The 25,720-nt window shown below is 43.7% G+C and overlaps 3 protein-coding genes across 3 annotated transcripts; 1 reads left to right on the plus strand and 2 right to left on the minus strand.

The window, feature by feature from the left end:
* Window positions 1–6,057: 6,057 nt before the first annotated feature.
* Window positions 6,058–13,885, minus strand: LOC308145415 (serine/threonine-protein phosphatase PP1-gamma catalytic subunit B-like). Its single transcript, XM_080516846.1, has 7 exons — window positions 13,512–13,885; window positions 12,511–12,642; window positions 11,616–11,846; window positions 10,751–10,855; window positions 9,840–10,063; window positions 8,047–8,181; window positions 6,058–7,957 (listed from the first exon to the last, which is right to left on the minus strand). The coding sequence occupies exons 1-7, from the start codon at window positions 13,564–13,566 to the stop codon at window positions 7,862–7,864; spliced, it is 978 nt and encodes a 325-aa protein (XP_080372972.1). The 5' UTR covers window positions 13,567–13,885; the 3' UTR covers window positions 6,058–7,861.
* A 433-nt stretch (window positions 13,886–14,318) lies between these two features.
* Window positions 14,319–19,092, plus strand: pelo (pelota mRNA surveillance and ribosome rescue factor). Its single transcript, XM_080516845.1, has 13 exons — window positions 14,319–14,496; window positions 15,278–15,370; window positions 15,777–15,927; window positions 16,040–16,130; window positions 16,261–16,424; window positions 16,648–16,708; window positions 17,189–17,350; window positions 17,437–17,483; window positions 17,596–17,669; window positions 17,755–17,826; window positions 17,939–18,013; window positions 18,237–18,268; window positions 18,883–19,092. The coding sequence occupies exons 1-13, from the start codon at window positions 14,456–14,458 to the stop codon at window positions 18,975–18,977; spliced, it is 1,158 nt and encodes a 385-aa protein (XP_080372971.1). The 5' UTR covers window positions 14,319–14,455; the 3' UTR covers window positions 18,978–19,092.
* Window positions 19,093–19,929: 837 nt separating this feature from the next.
* LOC308145346 (progestin and adipoQ receptor family member 4-like) lies at window positions 19,930–22,071 on the minus strand (the record flags this gene model as incomplete). Its single annotated transcript, XM_080516739.1, has 3 exons — window positions 19,930–20,363; window positions 20,902–21,120; window positions 21,906–22,071. 3 exons carry the CDS (start codon window positions 22,069–22,071, stop codon window positions 19,930–19,932), a joined length of 819 nt encoding a protein of 272 aa, XP_080372865.1.
* Between the last annotated feature and the right edge of the window lie 3,649 nt (window positions 22,072–25,720).

Consider the following 25,720-nt stretch of genomic DNA (forward strand, 5'->3'; position numbering starts at 1 on the left):
TAATAGGGGGCATGAAACACTCACATTCACACTCATTCCTCACCATGGATACTGAAAAAAAGTCTGACTCCTATCAGCCTAAGACATTAACACTATTAAAAAAAAAGGTGAATTGAAATACCATATGTTAATCATGTCATGATGCTCTGAAATGCATTTCATGGATTTCATAAATACCTTTTACTGTTTGCATCTTATTTTATTTGAGTCTTTATCCATTGATTAAAAAAACAAATTGTAAAAAAACCCAAAACAAACGATTGTTCTGTCACTAGATTTGCATGTACTGTGCTTCATTATACAAGTTTCCTTTCAACTAAAATCTTAAGGAATGATCACGAGACAGGATGTCAATGATATGTATTCGGTCAAAATGACTTTGATTTCATTCATAAAAGCATTTTGTAACTTTACCAGAGGGAATAAAAAACGTTTCCAGATTTCTAAGAACCTCCACTTGAAACTGACTTTAAACTTGAAGTGGACAAGTGGAGCCAGACGAGCCAGTAAAGCGCCTCCTACTGCATGACTGGATAAACTCACTGTAGCCGCCGAGCGCCCGGTTCCTCTACTGATCTCTTGCTTTTTTAATTACACACCCACTTTTCAGGAATTTGGTGAAAGACGGGCGTGTGACAGCTTTTTCTACATCTCTGTCGACAAGCCTGTTAGAAAACAGTGCAATCGGCTTTCCAATGAGGAATTTCAGCCACATCAGAGAATCTCTTCTTTAACCAGTGGCTTTAATGCGGTATTACTACAGTGATGACAATTTGAAATGATTTATTTATGGTGGTCTCTTAGATCAGAATGCAGACGTCTCCTTGGTTTTATTATCAAACCAGCCTGGCGGTCTGTGTGACCGGAGCTCCTGCCATCCACGTGTCGACGAGGCGTCCTTCTCAAAGCTGCTCACCTATTCTGGTCGGCTCGTCTTACTTTTAGAAAGTGGTTGATCACTGTCTGAATCGAAATGGAAACATCTGCATTCAATTATTCTTTCATTTTCTCCCATTCCTATCAAAACCTAATACTCAGTTTTCTTACAAAATCTCAACATCTGGCACTGGCTTTATCTTGTGTGGACTATGGGGGTTTGTTGTTGTTGTTTTTTTTCATCCCAGGACTTGCTAAAACACTTTATCTTTGCTCCGTTCCGCAAGCGTCCCATCTCTGTTTCACCCAGTCGTTCTTCGGGCCTCAGCTGTCGTACAGCCGTTGTGACCTCTGAGATTTGGGGGCTGTGATAGGGGTCGGCCTGTCAGTGTCTCCCTCAGGTCAGAGCAGTGACATTTAACTCAATATCCCAGAAGGATAAGGTTTCTCCCTCACTCCCCCTCCATCTTCCGCCTCTGTCTGAGGCGGCCCTGCGTGAGCCAGGGGACTACTACACCGTAACCCCCCCCTCCCCCTCCTCCTCTGGAGCTGGGACACCCGTCACCTCCGGGTCCCGCCGTAGCGCTAAACACGCCACGCCTGTGTGCCGGGCTGAGGGATCACCATGTGCCGCCGTCACCCGCACCGAGGCCCTCCCTCTCCCGCCGGCGAACCCTATACGTGTTCCCAGTTCTGTACAAGTGTTAAGTGGCGGTGCAGCTGCACACATGGCCATCTTATGCAACTAAGTCCGTCTCTGCTGACATGCACGCCACCAGCGAAGCGAGAGGGACGGGGTGGGCGTTTGGCACTCAAAAGACACGGAGCCAGGAAAGACTGGCATATTTCCTATAGAAGGTTATTGCCATTAACGCCACGTTCTCTGGCCTTGGATGTTTTCCAGCTCGGATGTCATGTGGGCATAGTGAAGTGAAGGAATCCCCATTTACAGTAGCCATAAAAACCCCTTTCAATCATCTGGTTGTTGGAAGAACTCCCAGGAATGACTTGTCAGAAAGTCACTTTAAAACTGAATTAAACCCGTTGAAGCGGGAAGCCGGTGGCGGCGGCGTCTCCGCAGAACCACTGACCTGCTTGGATCCGTTAACTTTCACGTTCACATTCGTTAAAAGAAAAAAATTTAAAAAATTAAAAAAATTAAAAAAAGAAGTGACTTGAATAACAGACATTTTAATAAAATGTTTGGTATTGACAGTGTGGACATAATTAGTTGTGGCCAATAAGGCTCGGGATAAAGGAGCCGTAGAGTCGGTGTTAGCCGGGTACTTGTTACAGCATTAGCTAATAGTAATAATAGAAGTGGCAGCTGAGTCTCTGAATCCAGAATTCCTTCGCGGGATATAAATAGAGCAGGTGACACTGTGCTGCTGGGCATGGCACCAGAACAGCTTTGCTGCTTTTTTTTTCTCATTTCAGAACAGCCCCAGCTCGTGAGTCTGACTTTCATCTAATGAGAGAGAACAAGAAGGGATGTTGGAGGACACATTCGACTCCACGGTGTCATCAGTATCTACGCGGTGCTCCGGACCGAGGAGTTCCTGGTTGTTCGCACCATTCCACACACTTAGGCCTGTACAAGATAAGCCACGGGGGAGCCGGGGGGAAAATGAGCCTCTTGATCAAAAGTGGCTTTAATTTTACGGCGAGTGTCATTTGCTCGAGCTGCCTCGGCGTTTTTAGAGGACGATGTCTCCACAATCACTGGCAAAGGCAGTTTATTGGGGAACCCGATGAGTGCAGAACGCCAGCAGAGCGCTCTGGAACGCCAGAAAACTCCAAGCGCGTTTGATGTGGCTTATTACAAACATAAAATCCTTGAAAGATGCATTTATTTTACTGTCGGTTGGAATCTAACAACATGTCATTTTAACGGATATTGCTGAATTCCTACTTGAAGTAGAGTGAAAGTGAGTGAGAGGAGATGATTTGAATAGAAATAATAATGCGGCTGATCATGGAGGTTCAATTTTTTAAATAAAATTAAATAAAATCCTGTCTGGGGGATCAGACAGAACCTCAACAAACTAAAGCACTGACATGAAACGCCGAAAAATTACATTCTTTATAGAAAAGACGACTGGATGACAGTTTCTGAGAGTGTTTTTGTGAGGACGACGTTTTAAGTAAATATGCATTTGCGTTGATCAGCCACAAGACAGCAGATAAATCGATGTGCCGCATTCAACTGGTTCAAGTTTTTTTTTTTTCTTTCTCAACCCGGCAACAAAAATCTATTTATTCACTCCAGTTTCTGTCAAAACAACCGTTGTGTGCCAAAGGAAGTCCTCACTAAAGTCACTGTCAGCCTTACAATAAATAACCCGGCACAGTTTAATCCATCATATAAGTACATTACTTAGATTACCTACTTTCATTAGCGGCAGAGCTTTTCTGTCCCTACAGCCGAACCTAATATTTTAACGAGGTTTTATTGAAGTCTCACAACACAAAATCCTTCTGGAGTTTCATAATAGCGACTCATAAATTAAACAGCTTCGTATTGCAGGCCTGCATAGCTGGATGAACCAGTATGTACAGTATTCGGTATCATCTGAAAGATGAACTCCTGAAAAAATACTACATCTTCAATGTCTTGTCTATTTTGAGTGGGACACTGTTATCTAACCAAGACACTATTTTTGGGTTGATAGGTGTAGCTGAAGTGAATATTGCACCCGTGAAAATGTAAAAAAAAAAAAAAGAAAAGGACTGATCACATATCCTATGAAATGTTATTATTTCTGGGGTTGTTGTTTTTGTTCTTTCTTTCTTCTTCTTGACTGCATTGAGGACAGAACACTTCCACTGATTGGAGAACAAGGTCACATTTCAGTCTTGAAGACTCACTGACCAACACAGAATTTAGAAACATAATCCCACAGAAGCACTGCAGCTAGAATCTGAGACTCGGCCGCCTCTGACGGCCAAGGGTGACCTTAAGTCGCCATCGCCCCGCTATAAATGTACAGAGGATTGTACTCCGGAGGAAGAATGAGCAAAGGTGGAGCAGCCAAGTACTGACGGAGAGCGGTGCAGTTTGCCAAAAGACAGGAAGTGACGGAGTGACGGAGTGACTCTGATCAGACATTCAGTCAACCGTGTGGTTCTTGTTCAGGATCTAAGAAATGCACTTTTATTGAATTTGGGCCCCACTCTTTGTACCATTTTAATTGTAGATAAATTATTTTATTCATCAAATATAATGTAGGTGGGCCGGAAATTTTTTACCAAAAAAATCCATTTCCATGCAAGACTTTCTCCTTCCTTGTAGTCCGGGACCTGACCCAGTTACCCTTCGCCTCTCACCTCTCCCATCCTGTAAAAGGAAAGCAAAAGGAACAGGGTGGGCATCTTGAAAGAGGGTGTCGATGACAGGAAGACGAATGAATGCAAAAAGAGCCCGAGAAATGCCTAAGAAGGAAACGAGAGCCTTTTTTTGATAAATATAGAATGACGGCCGAACAAGTCTTGCATGAAAATAAAGTTAATTAAATTTTTTTCCCCATTAAAATAAATAAATAAATAAATAAAATATCTTTTACCAAAGCATACATTGAAGTTGGTAAATCAGGGTTCACGTGAAGAGCGAGCCGTCCTCCTCAGGAATGTATTAATCATGTTCTTGATGCTGGTATGTGGTCCAGTGGATGATGGAGGAGTGAAAGGAACAAAACACTGCCTCCCTGTGGAGGACGGCCCGCAGACCCGCACACTCAGAACCAAGACAAGAAGAACTGAAAGGAGATGTGATACTCATTTGAGAGTTTAAGCTGTCCAAACTACAGTACAAATACAAAAATAAAATAAGATATGAGTATCAATGAAAAGTCCCCAGGAACAATAACTGGTAACAAATTGTTTCATTTATTTCTCCAAACCGCCGTCCAAACTTTAATGCAGCTAATATTTTTACATACAAACTGAATATTTCAATTATTTTTCATATCGCTCAACAAAATGGAAAATACAGCAACTGAAAATGTCACATTTTCCAAATTGACTACCATCTGATCAATGCATCATTTTAGTTTGCGGGTTGTGAGTTTAGAAATGGTCACCTTTTTTTAATTTTTTTTTTAAACTACGTTTTTAATATTGTTTTTCAGATACACATTTTATGTTATCATAGTGACACAAGCAAATCCTTTCATAACTGTCTTCATATCATCTTTACACAAAGTACTTTTAATTTCTGTAATTTTATAGAATAATTTATTACGATTTCTGAAAGGAGGCTTTACTTTTTGTTTCAAATAATAGTCTGATAGATTCTACATTTACTATAGTTTTACTGAAAATCACTTAATTCTAACTTTGGAAGCTTATTCAACTCAATCCACCAGCTGGTGACATTAGAGCTTCTTTTTCTTTTATGTTATTTCAGAGTGTTTGTTGGACTGATGTCGCTTCATCTTGCAGTTTCAAACTTTCACTCATCGTTTTTTTCCCCCACAAAAGACGCATTCAGCTCCATTTTTTTTTTTTTTAGCAATTTGCTTCTACAAAGCCATTTTCTATTAAATTCTATTCTTCTTGACAGATTTTTAACTTGACACCTCACCATATTTTGTACTGCTGCTTTTGTGAGATTACCTTTGTGCAACTTGCACTTTTAAATATATACTTTTAGTGTAAATGATAGATTATATACCGTAGTGCTCTTCCACCCCGTTAGCATTACTGATTATACTGTTAGATACATTGTTTGTAAGACTAAGAAAATGATATACCCCTTAAAACACTGGAATTATGCAGGATCAAAACTCAAGTATAATGTTTGACAGCTTATTCATTTTAACAATACTTGACTTGGATGCATGTTTCTTTACGGCACCATTTCTAAGGGCTAACAGGCTTGTAGGTAACCTACATTGAACATTACAGGACAAATGTTCCTTCCCTTGTTGGTTTTCGTGGAAAAGCCAAGAGTTAGTGTACGTCTGAATACCAACAGAAAACTTTTTTTTCATTGGGCTCAAAGGAAACTGCCTTTTCTGTCTGACATTGGAGTTCATTTAAAAAGAAAAAGAAAATAAAGACTTGAGCAAATGTTAAAAAAGGTTAAGGGACCATTTAAACATGGTGACAGTTGTTTGGATTCTCCACAAAACTGCTGCACATCAGCGGCTGGATTATGAAACAGAAAACAAGACAAGAAGAGACGGTGCAGCTCAGATTCGCGCTTTATTGGTCAACTTGATGAAAGACTACAAAACGAATTCACAAAAAATCTCTTTCAAGTAATCAAATCTGTACAAACCTAAACTGTATGGGGTTTTTACAGCTCTGGCTCATATGAATCTGAAGAGTCATGTACGTGCGAGTGTGTGTGTGTGTGTGTGAGAGAGAGAGAAGAGTAGGTGTGTGTGCTCGCTCTGATCGAGACGTCGCGCTCAAACAGGCAAAACACTGCGTGCACATACAGCTGTAAGAGAAGGCACGTGAACCACTCGGGATTACTTGGATTTCAGCATTAATTGGTCATAAAATGTGTTCTGATTTCCCCCGAAGTCACATTAGACAAACAGTCTGCTTAAACTAACACCGCACAAGGAAATGATTTCATCTTTTTATTGAACATAACCTGTAAACGTGCTCAGTGCAGGGCTGGAAAAGGGTGAGGAAGCATTGCCTGATGTGAACCATGCCTCCCACCAAAGAGCTCACAGAAGATCTACGATCAAGAATTGTTAACTGGCATGAAGCTGGAAAGGCTGAAAAAAAGGTATTTCTCTATGTCCACGGTAAGATGGACCGTCTACAAATGGAGAAAGTTCAGCACGGTAGCTGCTCTCCCTCGGCGTGGTCGTCCTGTCAAGAGAACTGAGAGAGCACAACGCATCTCAGTGAGAGGAAGAAGAATCCTAGCGTGTCGGCTCAACGCTTCTAATATACAGAATATAAAGAAATATTCCGTGGACAGATGAAATCAAAGTGGAGTTGTTTGGAAGGAACAGACAACGCTGTGTGGAGAAGAAGCACAGCAACACCAAAACCTCCCGCCAACTGTGAAACATGGCGGCGGTGGCGCCATGGTTTGCTGCCATCGATGGGAAAACTAATTCCCCCAAGTTTATTTAAGACATTTTGCAGGAAAAACATTAAGACCATCTGTCCGCCGAGTGAGGCTCAACCGAGGATGGGTAACGCAACAAGACAACGACCTCAAGCATAGAAGAAAATCAACAACAGAACGGCTCCAACTGAAGAAAAGACGCCTTCTGGAGTTTCCCATCCTGCACTGTGAATGTTTACACGTTAGAATCGATAAAAACCTGTCATTTTTTGTGAGGTACTCGCTTAAGCAGACTGTGTTTGTCTATTGTTGCGACTTCAATGATCAGAACACATTTTATGACCAATTTATGCTGAAATCCAAGTGGCCCCCAAAGGGGTCACATACTTTCTCTCACAACTGTACAGACACGCACACCCCTGTGTTGGAGATTTTACAGTACAGAGGACAGGGAAACCAAAACACCCCCCCTCCCCTCCTCCACTGGTACACACACACACACGCACACACACGCCACCTGCTGGCAGGGGTCTGCTGCTAAATCCACCGTGACGGCAGCCGCCCGCCGCCGCCTCCCAAACCCTGCGTTTTCAGTCAAATTACTGTACAGACAGACACTGTGGTTTCGACCTTTCCACGGGAGGAGTGGCAAGAGCAAAGGGAAAGTATAAATCTCTAATACTCTCACACAGAATGTACACGTGCACACATGATTTTAATGCTCACCTGCAGACGGGACACGTCGGTGGTCCGCCCACGCGTACGCACGCACGCTCACGCACACACTCAGACAATTCGTAACATTAAATGTTTTAACAAGTACAGATAAAAAAGGAAAAAAAAGCCCTGGGTATAGGTTTGATTTCTGGCTGTTTGGTGAGAGAAAGGAGAAGAGAGGTAGAGAGGGCAGGAGGGCTGGGTAAAAAGGTCAAGGGCGAACTACTGGTGTCATTTCTTGGCTTTCCTGGGAGGAGTGACGGGGCGTCCGGAGCCCAAGCCCCCTCCGCCGCTATAGAACAGCTTCTTGTCGGCAGGTTTGAGAATCTGAAAAGGGCAGAGAGCGACGAGGGTGAGACGGGAATGATGGCGGAAGACGACGGGGTGCACGAGACGCGCTCGGCGGCGCCGCCCACCTGGAATGAGCACATGAGGGTCTCGTCTACGCTCATCATGGCTCCGGCGTTGTCGAACTCCCCGCAGTAGTTTGGAGCCGAGAAGAGAGTCACTAACTGCCTCTTGGCGAAGAACTCGTATCCGTCCTCAACCACCTGCAGACACAGAGCAGTCAAGAGGCGCCGTCAGTGGATTTAAAGCAACACGCCACATTTCTCATTCACACCAAAGCCTGTTGAAGAAAAAAACTACGGTTGTGTTACTTGTACTTGTTAAACAATACGACACTTATACTCTCAATTTACAACCGATCTGCATAAGAGCATGAAACTTCAACAAGAGTGGGAAAAAAACTAGACGACCTCGGCAATAAACCGAAACTTTACAGATACTGAAATTGCGTCGGTAGCCTGTCCCTTTAAGACGCTGCACTGCACGAGAAACACGACTCCACCCATCCAGTCTGTAATTAAAATGGAGAGGAGGTGATGGAGGAGGTTCAGAAGTTGTAACGGCGGCTGAAGTGAACGGCTTTAGAAGCCATCGGAGCAAATCGTCCGCATTGAGAATCAGAGTGACGCGAGCTGCGGGAATCTGAGCCTCCATCGCGGGCAGAGCGCCGTGTGGCGACTCGCCGTCCGTCAGGCTGGACGAGAAAAAGTCATTTTACACTCAGAATATGTAAATTCTTTCAGGAGAATTAGGTTAGAGGGTCTTTTTTCACATCACTGTGGAGAAATCCAGTGTTTTCAGGTCATCTGTGCTCATCAGCTCTTCAAGAAATCTTCACTAAAAGTACTTAATTTGTATTTTCTTCATTTATTTTCAGACTGTCATTTTACAGTGATTTAAAGTGGCAATAAATAAGTCCAGGGGAGTCGTACTATCAATATAACTGCTACAAACATTGTTTTTTGTGCACAGTGGCGTAGTTACCTGTTTATCGTTATCGAGGTGAACTGATCAAAATATCCTGATATTGATTTGAGGCCATATCGCCCCGCCCGAAGACTACCACAATTATTACAATTAAAACTTGTGTCTGTCAAAACACATTTAGTGGAATTCTGTTGCTACCAAGCTGTGCAGAAACCAAAATGTGCTGAAGGGTTAATGATTCCCTGCTGGTTCCACTTTGCTGCAGCTGCTATTAAAGTACTTCCACCTGCAGCACTTCTGCACGGCGTTTGTTGAAATATGCAACAGCATTAAACCACGGCACACAAATACACCACCATAGATAGATGCTATATTATTATCTCTCCTCTCTTCATGTTGTTTTCCTTCATTGGAGGGAAAATTCTATAGAGAACAATTCTCGCCTCTCACACGGTCGGCGGGGTTTGAATTCAACGCAACATTTCTTTTCAAGAATTCAAATAAATATGTTTTGTTCATTTTAAAGACTTTTTTTCTTCAGTTCTCAGTTTTAAATGATTAAAAGCTCAATTTTAATTGAAGGATCCCATTTCAGTTGTCAAGTGTGGCAGTGAAATGCAGCAACTGTTCGCCAAAATAGGCCAAAAAAATATGTAAATTAGAAAACCACAACATAAACAATACAAAAAACAAATAGGTAAAACTATAATATACAAAATGCAAAATCGGGAAAATAATTATTGCCTTGCCCGGGAATCAAACGGTGGCCTCCTGACCTGGCAGGGAAGAATTCTACCAGTGGACATCAACTACTGTCCTGTAACAATGAATTATGTTCCCGTTCTCCCACGTTTGTTTTTTTTAATAAATTAAGTAATTCGTTAATACGACCTTAATTCCCCTGACCTCACAAACGGCCTCTACTTGTACTGACCTGATGGGCTCGACAAATGAGGTCCATGTCATGTTTGTGGAGGAACTTCGTGACCACGTCGGCGCCGAACGTGAAGGAGACGCCGCGGTCGTTCTCTCCCCAGCCCAGCACGTCTTTGTCTGGATCCGCCCACAGCAGGTCGCAGAGGAGGCCCTGGTCAGGCACGTCAGTGGGGCGCATCACCCTTCGCACCTGCTCCATAGACTGGAGGTCCGGGGACAGGCCTGGAGGAGGACAAGACGGGCCGGGTCAATTTCACAAAGCCACGAATCCAACATCTCAGCTGCGTCCATTTTATCCCCAAATTCTGAAGCTTATTTAAACAATTAAAAATAAACTAGCTTTCGACATGACAACTGAGATGTGCATGTGTGGAAAAAGAAGATACGAGACTTTATTGCGCCAAACAATTGAATAACTCTGGCAAACAAGCAATATCATGGCCGTGTGTTATGTAACAATAAACCTGTGAAGCAGAAGGTGGAATTTACCCTCATCATTATCAGCGCCTGTTTATATTTATTTGCATGGTGGCGCTCAAAGGCACGAGATAGCTGCAACGGACTGCTGGCGTCTGTACTCTGAACTCTTCTGATGATCTAGTTCTTTCCTGGTTTAGTCGAGTCCACCTCAGCAGGTGTTAAAACTCTACGTCTCTTTTCCTGTATGTGTTCTGAGTAACTGATTGCAACACTTTCCCCCCCCTTTTTTTTTAGTAGTGTGGGCACAGAAACCTAAAGTTGACCTGTTTATCTACAGCCGTGTCTATGAATAGAAAGTGCAGGTAGGTTTAGTCACACAGTGCAGACCCGCACACATTCGACCGTCATGTTGACACGGACAACAGAACAGAGGAAGGTTAGCATGCACACTGTGGAGAGGGGCCGGAATGAAGGATTTGACGAGGATACCTCCATGGCAACAGAAGATCTTCTCATCAACAATGGCTGCGACTGGCAAACAGTTGAAGCAGTCAGTGAATGTCTTCCACAGCTTTATGTTGTATCGCCTCTTACCTGTGGGAAACACGAAAAAAAAAAAAACTCACAATCTAATCTTTAAGGGTATAAAATCATTTGTGTGGACTGCATCAGATTAGAAGTAGCCTTCAATCATTACTAATACAGTTTTATTGCAGCCTGTGGTTCGGTGGACTGACAGGTTATTACGTGTACTTTTATTGCTGGATTAGTTTCACTGTCAGGTTTGAAAGGACTGAAACTCACAGTGTACTTGAAAATGTTGTGGGCATTGCTTCAGTGAGCCTGCTGGAATTGGTGATTCATGATCTCTTTTCAAAGTGAAGGACACATTTTTGCTTGATAATAAAAACAGAAAGCCAGCAGACTGCTAGCAGAAGCAGATAGGAACATCTGACTTGTAAACCTTTGCTCAACACTTCACTTTGATACTCTGTGAACCTTCTCACATGGAGAGCAGACTAAACACTTGTTAAAAGCACTATTTTCATTGTTTGTCGCCTACTGTAGATTGGATGAAAACACCACATCCAGAGAAACAGGTGTATCAGCGGATCACTTTCTGCTTAAATATCTTTAAAGAATATATGGAGATTACTTCAAGGTTACGACAGAAGAGACATTTCTTGGGAATAGAGAAGACAAAAAAGGTTGATCTTAATCCAAGCAATGCACATCAATTCCTCCCTTATCAGTTAAAACATGTTTATTTGTACACTATTCGTACTATTGTCACTACTGACAGTGAACCGTTAGCCTCAACATCTGAATCAGTGTGGTGTGAGAAAAGACTTACACTCATCATAGAAGCCGTATATTCTGTTAATGGAGGCGCACTCATGGTTTCCCCTCAGCAGAAAAAAGTTTTCTGGATATTTGATCTTGTAGGCCAGCAACAGGCAGATGGTTTCCAGGGACTGCTTGCCTCGGTCTACATAATCTCCCAGGAACAGGTAGTTGCTCTCTGGTGGGAAGCCCCCATATTCAAACAGCCTCAGCAGATCATAGTACTGTCCATGAACATCACCTGGAGAGAGGAGAAACGGGAAATGTTGGTCAAAGGTATGATTTTCATGTTGTGTGTACGAGTACAACAAAGGCTCAGTGGCTGGAATAGAGGTACAACAACACTTGGCATTGTGGATATTGGCCAAAACATTTGAGACTATGAGTGGTCATGTGTTCTTTGAGAGGAACACCGTTCCTACAAGTGTTGTTTCATAGTTTGTGTTTTAAGATAGCTGATGCTCTTCATCCCTAAAGGGGAGGAAACCTGAAAGACCTTGAAATCTAAAATGCTGGGTTTTTTGGGTTTTCTTTGGAATTAAGTTCAATCAGAAATGTAACATAGGACACGTTTGAGAAGCTTGCAGTCCAAAAGATTACAGTACTGACAAGTTATTATCAGCTTGTCAATTCAGTTCTTTGTGTGGCAAGGTCAGAGCACACGCTGTATTCTGTACTAAAACGTTTCAGTTCACGTGTTGTTTGTAAAGACAGTCTGCTTCCAATGGCCTGTGATTCAGAAAGCCCACAGCGTTTGGTCATGTGAAAACACAACATTATGTCAGTGTAAGCCTCCTCTTATTAGTCCAGCACTCTAAGCCACAACAAGCCATCGAGAGTCTGAAAATGCTGTGCGACCACACTTGCGAATTCCCTTGGCGCTAAAGAACACAACTAAGCCTCACCACAAATCTTGAGGGGCGCCTCAAGTTCGAGCAGGATTGGCTGGCTGAGGAAGATCTCCCGGGATTTGAGGCAGAGACCACGGATTTCATTCTCTGTCAGCTGAACATTTTTGCCAGGTCTGGAGCCTTTCACTGTAGCGAAGACGAAAAAAACAAAAAAAGAGCTGTAAACAAGAGCTGTAAACAGTGTCGTTAAAACATTTTAGATGTCAACCTAAACCACGGACATGTGCACACGGTTTATTCATCTACCGATTCTCCTTCTGCGGAACCACGACCAGTACACGCAATTTGGTGTGAAATATTAAAGATGTTCCGGTAACGAATAATCCTTGAGATTGCGTTTCATAGCAAAAAGCTTGGTTACGATCACAAATCACAAGACATTTGGTCACAACATGATTTACTTGCTACAGCTAAAAATAAAGAGAACTGTGGAGCTCCTCAGTTTTGTAAAAACGTGCAGACAACCAAGAAGACTTGCTTATGATAGAAATATTGCTTAGAACATCCAATAGGTATAAACAATAATAAGGGGGTCAAAAGTGTATTTATTACAATAACTGCAGCCTTTTGACTGGAGTTTTAGGCTTACAATTTGTCATGTTGCATTTAAGAAGCGGGTTGACGAGAATTTCTTTTGAATTCGACTATAAAACCTCAACTTAATGCATAACGCCGATGCCTTTACTTTTAACAGTAACATTGTGGTCAATTCGTCCGTGCAAAGCTGCGATGGGTCGTTCTCGTCACCGCTTATATTGAGAAAACTCCTTTAGTAATACACTTCAGAGTACACACTTAAAACATTACAGGCACATATTGTAATCGAGTCACACTTTGGATGCTGCAGACAACGAGCAACGGACGAGAAGTGTTGCGCTTCGTTTGCATGAAGCGACAGATGAAGCGAATCTGTGGCGGCTATCGTTGTCTAGCCCCCCGTTAGCTAAAATGGCTACCCGCTGTGAATACATATCAGGCGGAATACCGAGTCCTACCTTCCAGCAGACGTTGTATGATAGAGTCGATGTTCAGCTTGTCGGCTTCTGCCATGCTATTTTCCAAATGCGGTCGTTTCTTTTGTTTTAAAACTTGTCCGGATAAAAGCCGTGTGTAGGACACCGAGTTACCGTTAGCCCCACTAGTTTAGCGTTAATCGGCTATCGTTAGCCCGCGAGCTCGCTAACCTTGGCGCTGAATTAGCAACCTCAAAATCTGAGGTCGGGTATTGGACTGTTAAAAATGGACTTTAGAAATCTACATTAGACTACTGGTTTTCACCGGATGTCCGAATTCGCCCTGAAGGATTTGCTTTTCTCGTGACGGCGGTGTTTCTGCCGCGGCTACTAGCACCATGCCATCGACAAAAAAAAAGGCTAGGCGAGCGTTAGCTCAAAGCGAGGTGAACGGAAGTGGGATGATCGCTATCGAGCCCTGATTGGCTACTTTCTTAAGTAGGCGGGCCTTCGGGCATCCGTTCTTGTCCCGGATTGGCCGTTGCCAGCATCACTCATTATTTACTTATCTCAAACTACAATGTAGAACAAAATGAGGCTACTTTAAGGATAGGCGCGCCACTTTCCCCGCTGTGGATCGTCGGTGTTGCGAAACAAACCGAATCGGACTACGCTTGTCGATGCTTGTGCGGTATTTCAGTTTTGTGCGGCTTTTGTGTTTGTTGCGCAGTAAAAGCGACACCCACGGAAGTGACCAAGTTGGGATGGGATCGACGACGCACGATCGCATGACGCAATGTCCCCGCGCCCGGCCAAACGCGTCACGCACCGCGGAGTGATTCATTCTGAAGTGAGACGAGATGGCTCAGCCACATTCACTGACAGGTTGAACAAAGAAACAAGAGAAAGAAAAACATGACTCAAACTCGGACAAACCTGTCGGTTTGACACCAGTGAGACTATTTGTGCCACACAAGGGTTCGATCATGAAGTTGCTCCATAAAGACATTGAGAAAGATTACGCCGGGTGAGTGAGGCGCGGCGGCTAAGCTTCGTCAGCTAACCAGCATGCTATTTTCTCTCCGACTTGTCCATGTGTCAACGCGATCACTGCCGACGACTGGACATAATTCACTTTCAGACGCGTCAGTTTGGAAATCATTCCGATTTATATTGACGGGGACCATTTTGTTGTCCATACGCGTAAACACATGCAACAAAAAGCTCGCAGACTTGTGCCACACACACTCCAGCTGCATGACAAAGTAAACAAAACAGACCTCACATGTGTAATTCCATGTTTATCACCGTCTCCTCGGTTATTACCGATAAATAACGATCTGGAAGCTTGTCTACGCTTGAGGTTGATGAAAAAGTTAATTTGCCATGGATATGTTATATATTACAATACTATTTGAACTAAATCCCACTTTTTCCCCCAATTTCAGTTATAATGAGAAATTAAACAGGATTTTGTTTTTTAGAAAGGCTTTTAACGTTTTGGTAGCAGCTTCTTACTGTTTTAAAAGGCCGATTTATTTCTTTAACACTATTCATGCAGGCAATTCACAATGCTTTACCAGGTGGTGGTAAACCAACGTCGCAGGTCTGGATGAAGGACAATAATTAAATAATATTTAGTTCAGGCCATTAATAAAGCTATCTAAATATACACACTATTACAGTCCTTAGATGTATCATTTGCTACATCAGCTATGTATAAAAGTATGAGACAAAGTGGCGTGGGAATCCTGCAGCACCCTGTGTGTCCGGGTCTGCGTGTGATGGATCGTGATCTCTCCCTCCAGGCAGGTGACCCTGATGCCGGAGGAGGCGGAGGACATGTGGCACACCTACAACCTGCTGCAGGTGGGGGACAGCTTGAGGGCTTCCACAATCAGGTATGTAACAAAATCCCAAGCACATAAGCTCAAGCTACAAGCCCCCCCCAGTTCTTAGAGATGTGAGTTGAGCTTGTGAATTTATTTGCAATGAGGCACGATTATGGGTCTATTTCTTTTAAATAAGCAGTGCTTCAATGTTTATTTAGCTGATGATGATCACATTGTACTCCTCACCACCACTCATTGAGGTGTAACAGCCATTTTTATAAAAGCCGCTTCAGATCTGTTGGATGTTTCTATATGAAATACATTGAATGTGTTCCACACAGACATCACGGCACTATTATATAAGACAGCACCATCTTTACTATTTCACTGTTTCCAACCGGGTTTGCCGTCTTTCTGTCAGTAAGTCAAAGTGACAGAGAGTCTAAAGTGAAGCCGCTGCCCCTCGTTCCTGCAGGAAAGTGCAGACAGAGTCAACGACAGGGAGCGTCGGCAGCTCGAGAGTTCGGACGACTTTGACATTATGTGTGGAGACCATCGACTTCGACTCCCAGGCCTGCCGGCTGAGAGTGAAGGGCACCAACCTCGAGGAGAACCAGTACGTCAAGGTCTGGGATTTCTAATTGGTCTACATCTCGGTAGCTCGATAAGCACGATTTGACCAAAAGTGCTTAATTTGGTATTTTTCTTTTGTTGTTGTTTTTTTGTTTTTCTTTTCAGATGGGTGCTTACCACACTATTGAGCTTGAACTCAACAGAAAGTTCACTCTCGCTAAGAAGAACTGGGACAGCGTGGTGCTGGATCGCATCGGTATGCAATGCTTTAAAAAAAACCCACAGCAGAACATTGTTGAATTTTTCTTTATTGGTGAATCGAGCTGACGTTCATTCATTTAGTTTCAGGTCCAATTTCTTTCTTTCTTTCTTTTTTTTTTTTTTAGAGCAGGCATGTGATGCGGCACAGAAAGCAGACGTGGCCGCCGTGGTGATGCAGGAGGGTCTGGCCAACCTGGTGCTGGTGACCCCAGCAATGACGCTGCTTCGCGCTAAAGTAGAAGTTACTATTCCTCGCAAGAGAAGGGGAAGCTGCACTCAACACGAGAAGGTAAATCACTGTGGGTTCTTCCTCTCATCACTTTAAATTGGTCCATTTGTGGCACTTTATTGTTGGAATCAGGTCACATTGTGCCCTTATATATTTTCTTTTTTTCCCTGTAAAGTCTGAATGTTTTAAGGGAAAAAGGCAGTTTCATTACTGAACAAAGTTACACGTTGAATGTCGTCATGCAGCAGGATGGCCACGTTCTCATGCGAGCTTCTGTTTGCAGGCGTTGGAGAGATTCTACGAGGCTGTGATGCAGGCGATTCTTCGCCACATTAATTTTGACGGTAGGGCTGACGTGCACGCTTAGATTGTGTTCCTCTTTCCCTCACTTGGTTCTGTTTTTTTTTTTAAAGGTTCATGCTCCACTTGTATCGTTGCTATAAACCGTTGTCTTTTTTATGGTCATCATTTTTAGTCTTACACACAAAATTGAACAAACTCGTGCAATTCCACCCTAAAAATTTTCTCATTTGCAACATCTGTCATGAACAACCTGAGATTTATGTAGTGGATTCTGATATTCTTCCTACCACAGTGTGTTTAAGCACTATTTAAGGATTTCTGCAGCCTTCATCATGTTGTCATCCTCATCGTTTTGATGTTAAAGCAGCATCCCAGGTTTCACTATTATCCTTTATGACTGAATTAGTGCTCATTTAGTATGTTTCTTTTGGTTTTTGTTTTTTTTTCCAACAAAGCCGTCTCGTGGGCTGGTTTTCTCCCGAGTACATCTGTTTATCCGTCTCGTAATTTCTCTTTCCCAGTGGTGAAGTGTGTGCTGGTGGGCAGCCCGGGGTTTGTCAAGGACCAGTTTATCACCTACCTCTACAAGGAGGCGGTGCGACAGGACAACAAGCTGCTGCTGGAGAATCGACCCAAGTTCATGCTGGTTCACTCCTCATCAGGTCATAAATATTCCCTCAAAGGTAGGAGCTGCTGGATGCGTGGAGAATGGAAAGCGTTTCATCTCGCCCTGAGGAGGAGACTCACCGAGTCGCTTCTTGTCTTCCAGAAATCCTTAGTGATCCCAGTGTGACAAGCCGGCTTTCTGACACAAAGGTGACGGGCAGTTCTGTCATTTCTCAGCTTTAATCAGTCATCCTGTTTACAAATTAAAATGCCAGCAGAGTTCTAAACTATGGGCCGTCATGCCTTTACGTGTAACTGTCAGGCGGCGGGGGAGGTGAAAGCCCTGGAAGACTTCTACAAAATGCTCCAGCACGAGCCCGACAGGGCCTTCTACGGGTGAGCGACGGTCGTACACAACAACGGGGGCTTCCTGTGAGGCGCGGTGGCCATCGACAACCTCCGTCCTCTTGTGTCTCCACAGAGTGGCCCACGTGGAGAAAGCGGTCGACGTCCTCGCCGTCGACACCCTGCTGATCAGCGACAAGTTGTTCAGGTACGAGACGTCCGTCTCGTCCGGTTGGGAAAGACTTCAAGCAGATGTTTGTTTTCAGACACGGTGTTGTTGTTGTTGTTCCCGTGGTTCACGTGTGACGCCTTTGTTCCAGGCATCAGGACGTCCCGACGAGGGCTCGTTACGTTCGCTTGGTGGACAACGTGAGGGACAACGGCGGCAATGTCAGGTGAGGATGAAAACACTGCCAGTAAATAAATAAATAAATAAGAATAGACACTTGAAAAATATCTAAATACTGATGTACGTACATACAAGGGTTGTTTGACTTCACAAGTTGAAGATTGAATGAAGAATTTGCCATTTTGCAAATAAAGAGTCATTTAATAATTGGTGTGATTAAAGGTTATTTATCCTCCAGCTGATGAGTTCTCCCTCTTTTCTCCATGTAGGATCTTCTCCAGTCTTCATGTGTCGGGTGAACGTAAGTTATGAAGAACTTTGAGTCGAATACAAGCATTTTTTTTTTTTGACGATTTATTCAAGAAAATCTCAGCGTCTTCTTCGGGATCCAGGGATATTTGTTACTTTTTTATTTTTTAAAGTGATTGTTCATATTTTTATACTTCCCCATTTTGTCTTAGTCACTCTTTTGTCATGTTGTCTTAGTTGTTGTGACAGTTTAAAATGAATAACCTCTATAATGCACTGCACACAGTCAGCTCTATCTTACATAACGATCATAATAAATATAGAAAATAGATGAATAATAGAAAAGTAGAAAATTAAAATTAATGAATTGATAGGAGGCGGGGGGGGTATATTGAGGGTTTACATGCATGTTCAATGCTGCAGAATCCTTCAAATGGCGTTTTAGCATCTCGCTGTGTTTTGCTCAAGTAAGCATGAATAAAACATTGTTTGTGTTGACGTTGTACATATTTTCAAAGTTTTCTTAAAAACAAAGTGTCGTTCTCTATATAAAAAAAAAAAACCAAAAAACAAGTAAAGATAATTTAGTCTCCAGTCTTACTCATCCTGCTCAGTTCCACTGGGCTTCACTGACATGTATGGACTTACCCCCGCCTGTCTCCTCAGAGCTGACTCAGCTGAGTGGAGTCGCCGCCATCCTGCGCTTCCCCATCGCCGACCTCTCGGAGCCCGAGGACGAGAGCAGCTCGGACGACGACTGATCCACACAAACCGGACCGGATCGCTCTCGGCGGGAGAGACGAAGAGGGGAGAGGCCGGCCGTGCGTTACAAATAACACAAGGATGCATTGATTCGGTGTGTCGCAACAAGGGGGGAGGGGGGGGGGGGAACAAAACAAAACAAAAAGCTGCTGTGTCACAAACGAGGAATTCTACTTCTGTAACACACACGTCTAATTCAAATCGTATATTTGCACCCGATTTTTTTGAAGTGGCCATAATTTCAATTAATTTGATGTGTTATTTCAGTGCTTTGTTGCTTTTTGGGTTGAAGATGACCGTTGTTGATTCAACAGTACTCTGGAGAAGAATGTAAACTCTGCTGCCAAATACAGATGAAAACATGAAATGGGTGACATTTAGCAATAGAAAAATTATTAGTTCTTTTTTTTCCCCCAGGTGTAAATACAACTTACATTTATTGCAAATAAATAGAAGCATACAACAGCGTGTGTTTGATTTTGCCACGTCAGCAGTAATTGACTTTACTCTTGACCAGACACACACATTTGTGCACACTCTTGCACATCATCTTAAATAAAGTGCGAGGAGGGAGGGTATAGTTTCTTCAAATAACGACAGGTCAGACCAAGATATAAAAATATATAATTTATTGCACCCGGGATAAATATTTCCAGTTCATAAGCTATGTTTTCCGTGGGCGATATCACCCAAATACTACTGCATATTATCACACGATAAATCAAGTATGCTCAGGACCTTCATTTCAACACCGCGTTCATTTGAGCTCCGCAGTTACAACACTGCAGGTTCGTCTTATTCTTCTCTGGCAAATCTCAAATTATAAACTTCCCTTGTGGAGAGAATTTCAGCAGCTAAAGGACTAAAGTGCATAAAGCGACTTCCTCTCCTCGTACTTTCGCTAAATCTCGTGCCTTGTCAGTGCGGAGTGTCGTGGGGGGGGGGGACGCGTCACTCGGTGGGACACTGGTAATTCTTAATCCAGGCTAAATCCTCCAGTGTGCCCCAGTGCAGGTAGAGAATGGAGCAGATGACCATGACGTGCATGATCTGGTGGCTGTTGCCCCAGTTGTCGAACAGGCCGGGGCTGAAGCGCTCGGGGATCTGGACGATGTTGACCAGTCCGCCCGCCACCGCCAGGGAGTCCATGGTGACGAAGAGGCGCAGGGAGCGCGGGCTGCCCACGCCGCTGCCGTACACCCGGAACAGGAAGAGGCTGAAGCGGAACAGGGCCTGCCAGACGAAGGCCCGCAGGCGCAGGACGTTGGTGCGGGCCGTGGTGGCACAGTAGATCCCGTAGGCCGACAGCACGATGTAGGTCAGCATGGCAGTTTGCTGCACGGCTGGATAGCAAAGAAGGGTAATGTAGATGATGGGGAGGGCGCCTGGAGAGGAAAGGACGCGCGTTCCGTTAATGCTGTGAGCGTTTGATAGGTTTTTTTGTGTTCCGGATTGGAAAATTGTGTAAAACTTGAAATCAGCTAATTATGGAATTAGCTTAGTGTGACATAATGTGCCGATTTATACAGATTACTTTCTCAATATCTCAGAGCTTTTATATTTTATAGTCTTGCGGTTACACATAGCATATGTCCGTAGCGTAACTTGACACCAGTGGTAACTTTAAAATCTCACTCTTGTGATTAAAATTGAAAAATGTCGGCGTGATGTATGGCGCTACGTTCAGGTTAACATTAAGTATAAGTGAACAATGAAGGCAACCTGACTGCTACTTTAATGTCAATGATTGTTTTTTATACCCTGGATTCTGTACAATTTTATTTATTGACTGATTCAGTGGATTTCTCAAAAACTCCTCACATGACCTGCACGCGGTCACGGAGGATTAAAAAAAGACACTTGGGACTTCTGATTTCTGTGCATAACATGCAGGGACAGAGGAGTTTAAGTTCTGCAATTTACCCAGGGTGTTCACTAGGCAGACCCCAAACATGTCCAGGGACAGCAAGGTGTCGTACACGTGTTCTCCTCCCACGTGGTTCATGAACACGTGGTAGGCCACCGAGCCGACGGTGGGACTGAGGCAGGCCAGGTAGTGGATAATGCATATCCAAATGTTGTCCACCTCCCACCACGGGATACTGAGAGGCAGCAGCACCAAGAAGAGGAAGAAAGGAATGCCTGACAGGAGAAAAAAGAGAAGCCAAAAGAGGAAGAACAAGATAAGAGGTGACGGGGAAGAGTAAAGTGGGATTAATGGAGGAAATCGGTGTATAATTCTATGTTTGCACAAACGCTGACCGATGTTGATCCCTATTGAATTCCCCTCTGGTTTATGACAAAGCGAATGTCTCCATGCAGAGACGCCTCAGCGCCACCCTGAATTCCAATACCCTTCACTTCCCCTTATTATCTGCTTCCGTCTTAATGAACTTATGCTGTCGCAGGAAATGGAGGCGTCAAGAAGAAGATGCTTTTGGAGGTTCAAGGCCGTAGCGGTTTTTAGCTCCCCGGTTAAGTTTCACGTCGTAGTTAATGTCAACGTTGTAAAACCTGCACAAAAAGCTGGAAATATGAACAAACACTAGAAATACAAAGTTAAAAAAAAAAAAAAAAAAGTTTTTCTGAAATGCATTGCTCAACATACATGAAGGCGTTCAGCTGAAAGGTGTCTGTCACCTCTAAAGACCTAGTTATCCATTGGATATTTCCAGGACTGGGATTCCCAGGGCAGATTACAGCTAATGCCCCATATCCTCATTACACACCCTCGTCAAGTGGACTTGTGACTGACCACAAGTGAGAGTTTTAAACATGTGCGGCCTGTTTTGCACATATATCCGTCACGTGTGCTCGGGTAGGGGTGGGGCTGTTAGTAAATTATTTTAATCTTCAATTCTCAGGAAAACCCCTGACGGGAGTGTAAGTGAATGCAAATGAAGCACAAAGTCAGTTTATTAACTCACCGTGGGTGTAAATGTTCCCCAGCTCATTGTGCATGTAGAAGAGGCTCCTGAGGCACTCCTGTGCTGTGGACACTGGCCGGTAACCCGTCAGCACAAATCTATTGAACTGGAGGTGAGAAGGAGTCTTGGCGAACTCCAAGAGCCGGGGTCCTTTGTAAAGCACCATCGCAACGTCCGGCAGCCGGAGGCCTCACATTTACAATCAAAAAAAAAAAAAAAGAAAGAAAGAAAATCAGTCCATGTTCCTCGCCACTCACATCCTAGGAGAGGCCATGATACTCAGGACCCCCGGTCACCATCATGAGCTGGAAGCGGTGGTCCCTGAAGCCATCGTCGGACAGGTGTAATTCCAAGTAAGCAACCTGTTGAGCTGGCCAAGTGGCATGCTTTTAGTGGGGCCAATCAGAGAGCAGCTTTAATAGCTAAGCTGGGGTAATCCTCAAAAAAAAAAAGCCATGTGCAAGGCTGCAGCTCTGCCTGGTTGTGGCTTTATAACGAGCTCATACCTGAACTTCACTGTTCATGTAGTACAACTGAAGGGTTTCCCTTTCTGGAGACTGTATGCATATTTAAGTGTGACGCCATGTGAGTAGAGAGTTGTTTTTACACATGACACTTATAACTCCTTATCCTGTACACGCATTTAGAATAAAGTGTTGTTTTTATTTTGTGACAATGTAGTAAAACATGCACTGGTGAGAAGACAAACATATCCCACTCCTGGGATTATTAAATGGTTTTATTCAATCAAATACTGTACAATAATCAACTTATTATTGCAACAAGTCATAGAAAAACCCTCTCCCATGGAAAATAAATACAATGAATGATTTTTTTTTTTTGGCAGAAATATATTGATGTTCTAACAAAACTGACAGATTTTTATTAACAAAAAAAAAAAAGAAACAAATACTGACCATATGCAGCAGACAAATGACGGTTTTTTCCAACATTGTCTTTGTGTATAGTAAACAGGAAGTGCAGAGCAACAAATGATGCCTGAAAATTTACAATAAAACTGAAAAATGTTGAAATGTTTCATCTCATACTTACAACCACAAAAATATGGCTACGATACTAATGGACACAGGAGGATAGAAATCACATACAATCAGGACACTACCAAACATAAAAGGGAGGATATGTGTTGCTGTCAGCCGATTTAACCTGTGAAGGAAATAAAAAATATGCAGAATTAAGCAGGACTGTTGAAGAAAAACACAGTGTATTGGAAAAAAAATAAAAGTCAGTTCTTACCCTGATAGCCACTGTTGCCAAAAAAGCCATTCAGATCATATTTGTTATTTTTGGCTCCTTAAAAGAAAAGAAACATGCAAATTATTTTTTTTTAGTCCCTGATATTTTGATGGTTTAAATATTTAGGCGTCACTTTGGAAGTTAAGTAAAGGACTAAAGATAGTGCAGGGCTAAATAAACAATAAGCATAATGAATGCAAATAGTATTTAATACATGATGCAAATGGCATGTAGTTAAAGACAAAATAAAAAAATCACGATTCTGGAGTGAATTCATGACAAACCCACTGCAACAATGTGCTGTTAAATTATTCAGCAAATCCTATTTTGGTTCATTTTCAACCAATATGAGTTAAAATAATAGTAAGTTGAAGTGACTCGACACTGCCACCTGGGGGTACGCCAGTGGCCCTTTAACTCGCCCCGGGACTCACCTTGTGGGTGAAAATGCAGTTTGAGGTGCTGCTGGATGTGTAGCTGACGGGGCATCTGCTGCTGGACCAGGTCGTCGGGCTCCTCGGCGCCGCCCTGCGTCTCCGTGGCCGGTGCCGAGTCCGGGACGAGGCCGGCCGTGCCCTCCGGGTCCGGCAGGTCCCGGACGTCGGCTTCGGGCGGCAGGTCGGGCGCGAAGGACGACTCCACGTGGGCGGAGGGGTAGGGCAGGGTGGGGCCGGGGGTGGGGGCCGGCGGGAACGACGCAACTATCAAGGAGGAAGGAACCGTCGTGAGGCACAACAATGGATCTTTTTGGTTTTCTTCGTCCTATAGGTCACTTTCATCACCTTCTGGCTGCACGCGTCCATTTATGTATCCCACATTTTCTGAAAGCGAGGGAAAACGGTTTTGAACATTTACTTGACAGCAGCCGGGCCACAGGACACGGTCGTGTAGATTTAGACTCACCATATGTATCAGTAGGCACCTGGTCGCCTCCAGGGGTCAGCGCCGGGGTCGACACCTCTCCTTTCACTGTCGGAAGAAACACAGGTTGAATCGGAATGACGGTTCGGGGTCATTTCTTTCAATCCTTAAGAAAACCTCTCCGACGGCGGCGTCTTCCAGTGACACACCGTAGGAAGTTCCTGCTGAATCCGGCTGCACAGGCAGAGGTTCATACGGCAGTCCTGCCGGGTCTGATGAAGCCGGGAAGAGACACGGGGTACAGTTTATTATCAGGATTAATGCAAACACAAGTAGCAACAACAACAAGAGAGGACGTTTTAAAATACCTTCAGGTGCAAATTCGGGAGGTTGAGGCTCATAAACTCCCTGGTTACCTGTTGCGATAATGGCGGGAATGCTTTACGTAAACATGTAAAACGTGTGAAACTTGCAAATAAATAAAAAAAGAAATATCCTGTACCATATCCTCCTGAAGATTTTGCTTGACCGCCAAGGCCAAGAGTCTGTGGTGCATACGGACCTTCAGCTCCACCTTACCATAGATTTGACAAGTCACATTCAATCACTCAATAAATTGTCATTTTTTAAACTTAAAAAAAAAAAAAATGATTAGATTTATTTATCTCACCATATTTTCCCGCTAACTGTCCATTCTGTCCCAGTCCGAGATGCTCTGGCTGATAAGGCGACCCTGCTAGACCTGCAGGCACAAATAAGAAATAGATTCCAGATCAAGATCTATCAGCCCATTTCTTCAAAAAGTCAAACTTCTTCAAACTTCAATGTTCTTACCGCCATATTGTCCTGTTGACTTCACTTCAGGGCTCAGTGCAGCAGGTTGAGCTTCAAAGGGAATTCTCCCGTAGCCTAGAAACGGCGACACACATCATGAAAGGGCTGCAGCCAACAAGGATAGTGAGCGAGATTTCTAAGTGCGTGGCGAGGAAATGACAACGGGAAGCATCTGAACCGGCTTCTCACCATATTTGCCGGCTCTGTTTCCGTTGCCGCCGAGGCCGAGAAGCTGCCCGCCGGTAGGGAATCCGCCGTATCCTGAGAGCGCAGAGGGCAGAGAGAGAGAGAACCTGATAGAACACGGTCGGAGACCCTCTTTTCACAGTCAGATCTGGGAGGGGCCGTCTCACCAGATGGAAGCATCAGTGACAGATAAATGGTTTTTATCAGCTATTTGCACATCAAATTTTAAATATCATCCTCAATGACCTCAGGTCATTTCAAGACTGACCCTGTTTTCCTGGTGCAGGGTCTCCTCCGATACCAGCGCCGAATCCACCTGTAAGTGTATTGAGTTGATAGAAAATATATATATATCAGGATATAAATGTGACTTTTCCTTTTCAGGTTCAACACACACAGGCAGATTTGTTCTCACCATATTTTCCAGACTGACCTTCACCTGCAGGCCCATAGGGGCTGCCGCCGTATCCTGGAACAAAGTCACAGAATTAGATAGAGAATATTCAACTTCACTGATGCACAATGTTCCGATGCACCAAAATTTTTTTAACAAAATTGAAACACTTGCAGCCGAATTACCGAATTTCCCTGCACCATTCATTCCTGTATTGAGAGGCTGTCCCCCAAACTGCAGACCACCAATGCCTGAACGAGGGGAAACAGAGCAAAAGGTAAGA

Source organism: Blennius ocellaris, assembly GCF_963422515.1.
Source record: "Blennius ocellaris genome assembly, chromosome: 21".
Classification (NCBI taxonomy): Eukaryota; Metazoa; Chordata; class Actinopteri; order Blenniiformes; family Blenniidae; genus Blennius; species Blennius ocellaris.

Bases quoted from the DNA above. Each gene is read 5' to 3' on its own strand.
- LOC308145415 (XM_080516846.1), bottom strand. From the start codon at position 13,566: ATGGCAGAAGCCGACAAGCTGAACATCGACTCTATCATACAACGTCTG. The intron at 11,847-12,510 runs GTGAGGCTTAGT...TCCTCTCTCCAG, and splicing joins GGCGCCCCTCAAGATTTGTG to GTGATGTTCATGGACAGTAC. The intron at 7,958-8,046 runs GTGGGCGGCGCC...TGCCCTTTTCAG, and splicing joins CCCTCATGTGCTCATTCCAG to ATTCTCAAACCTGCCGACAA.
- pelo (XM_080516845.1), top strand. From the start codon at position 14,456: ATGAAGTTGCTCCATAAAGACATTGAGAAAGATTACGCCGG. The intron at 18,014-18,236 runs GTGAGGATGAAA...TTCTCCATGTAG, and splicing joins GACAACGGCGGCAATGTCAG to GATCTTCTCCAGTCTTCATG. The intron at 18,269-18,882 runs GTAAGTTATGAA...CTGTCTCCTCAG, and splicing joins TCTTCATGTGTCGGGTGAAC to AGCTGACTCAGCTGAGTGGA.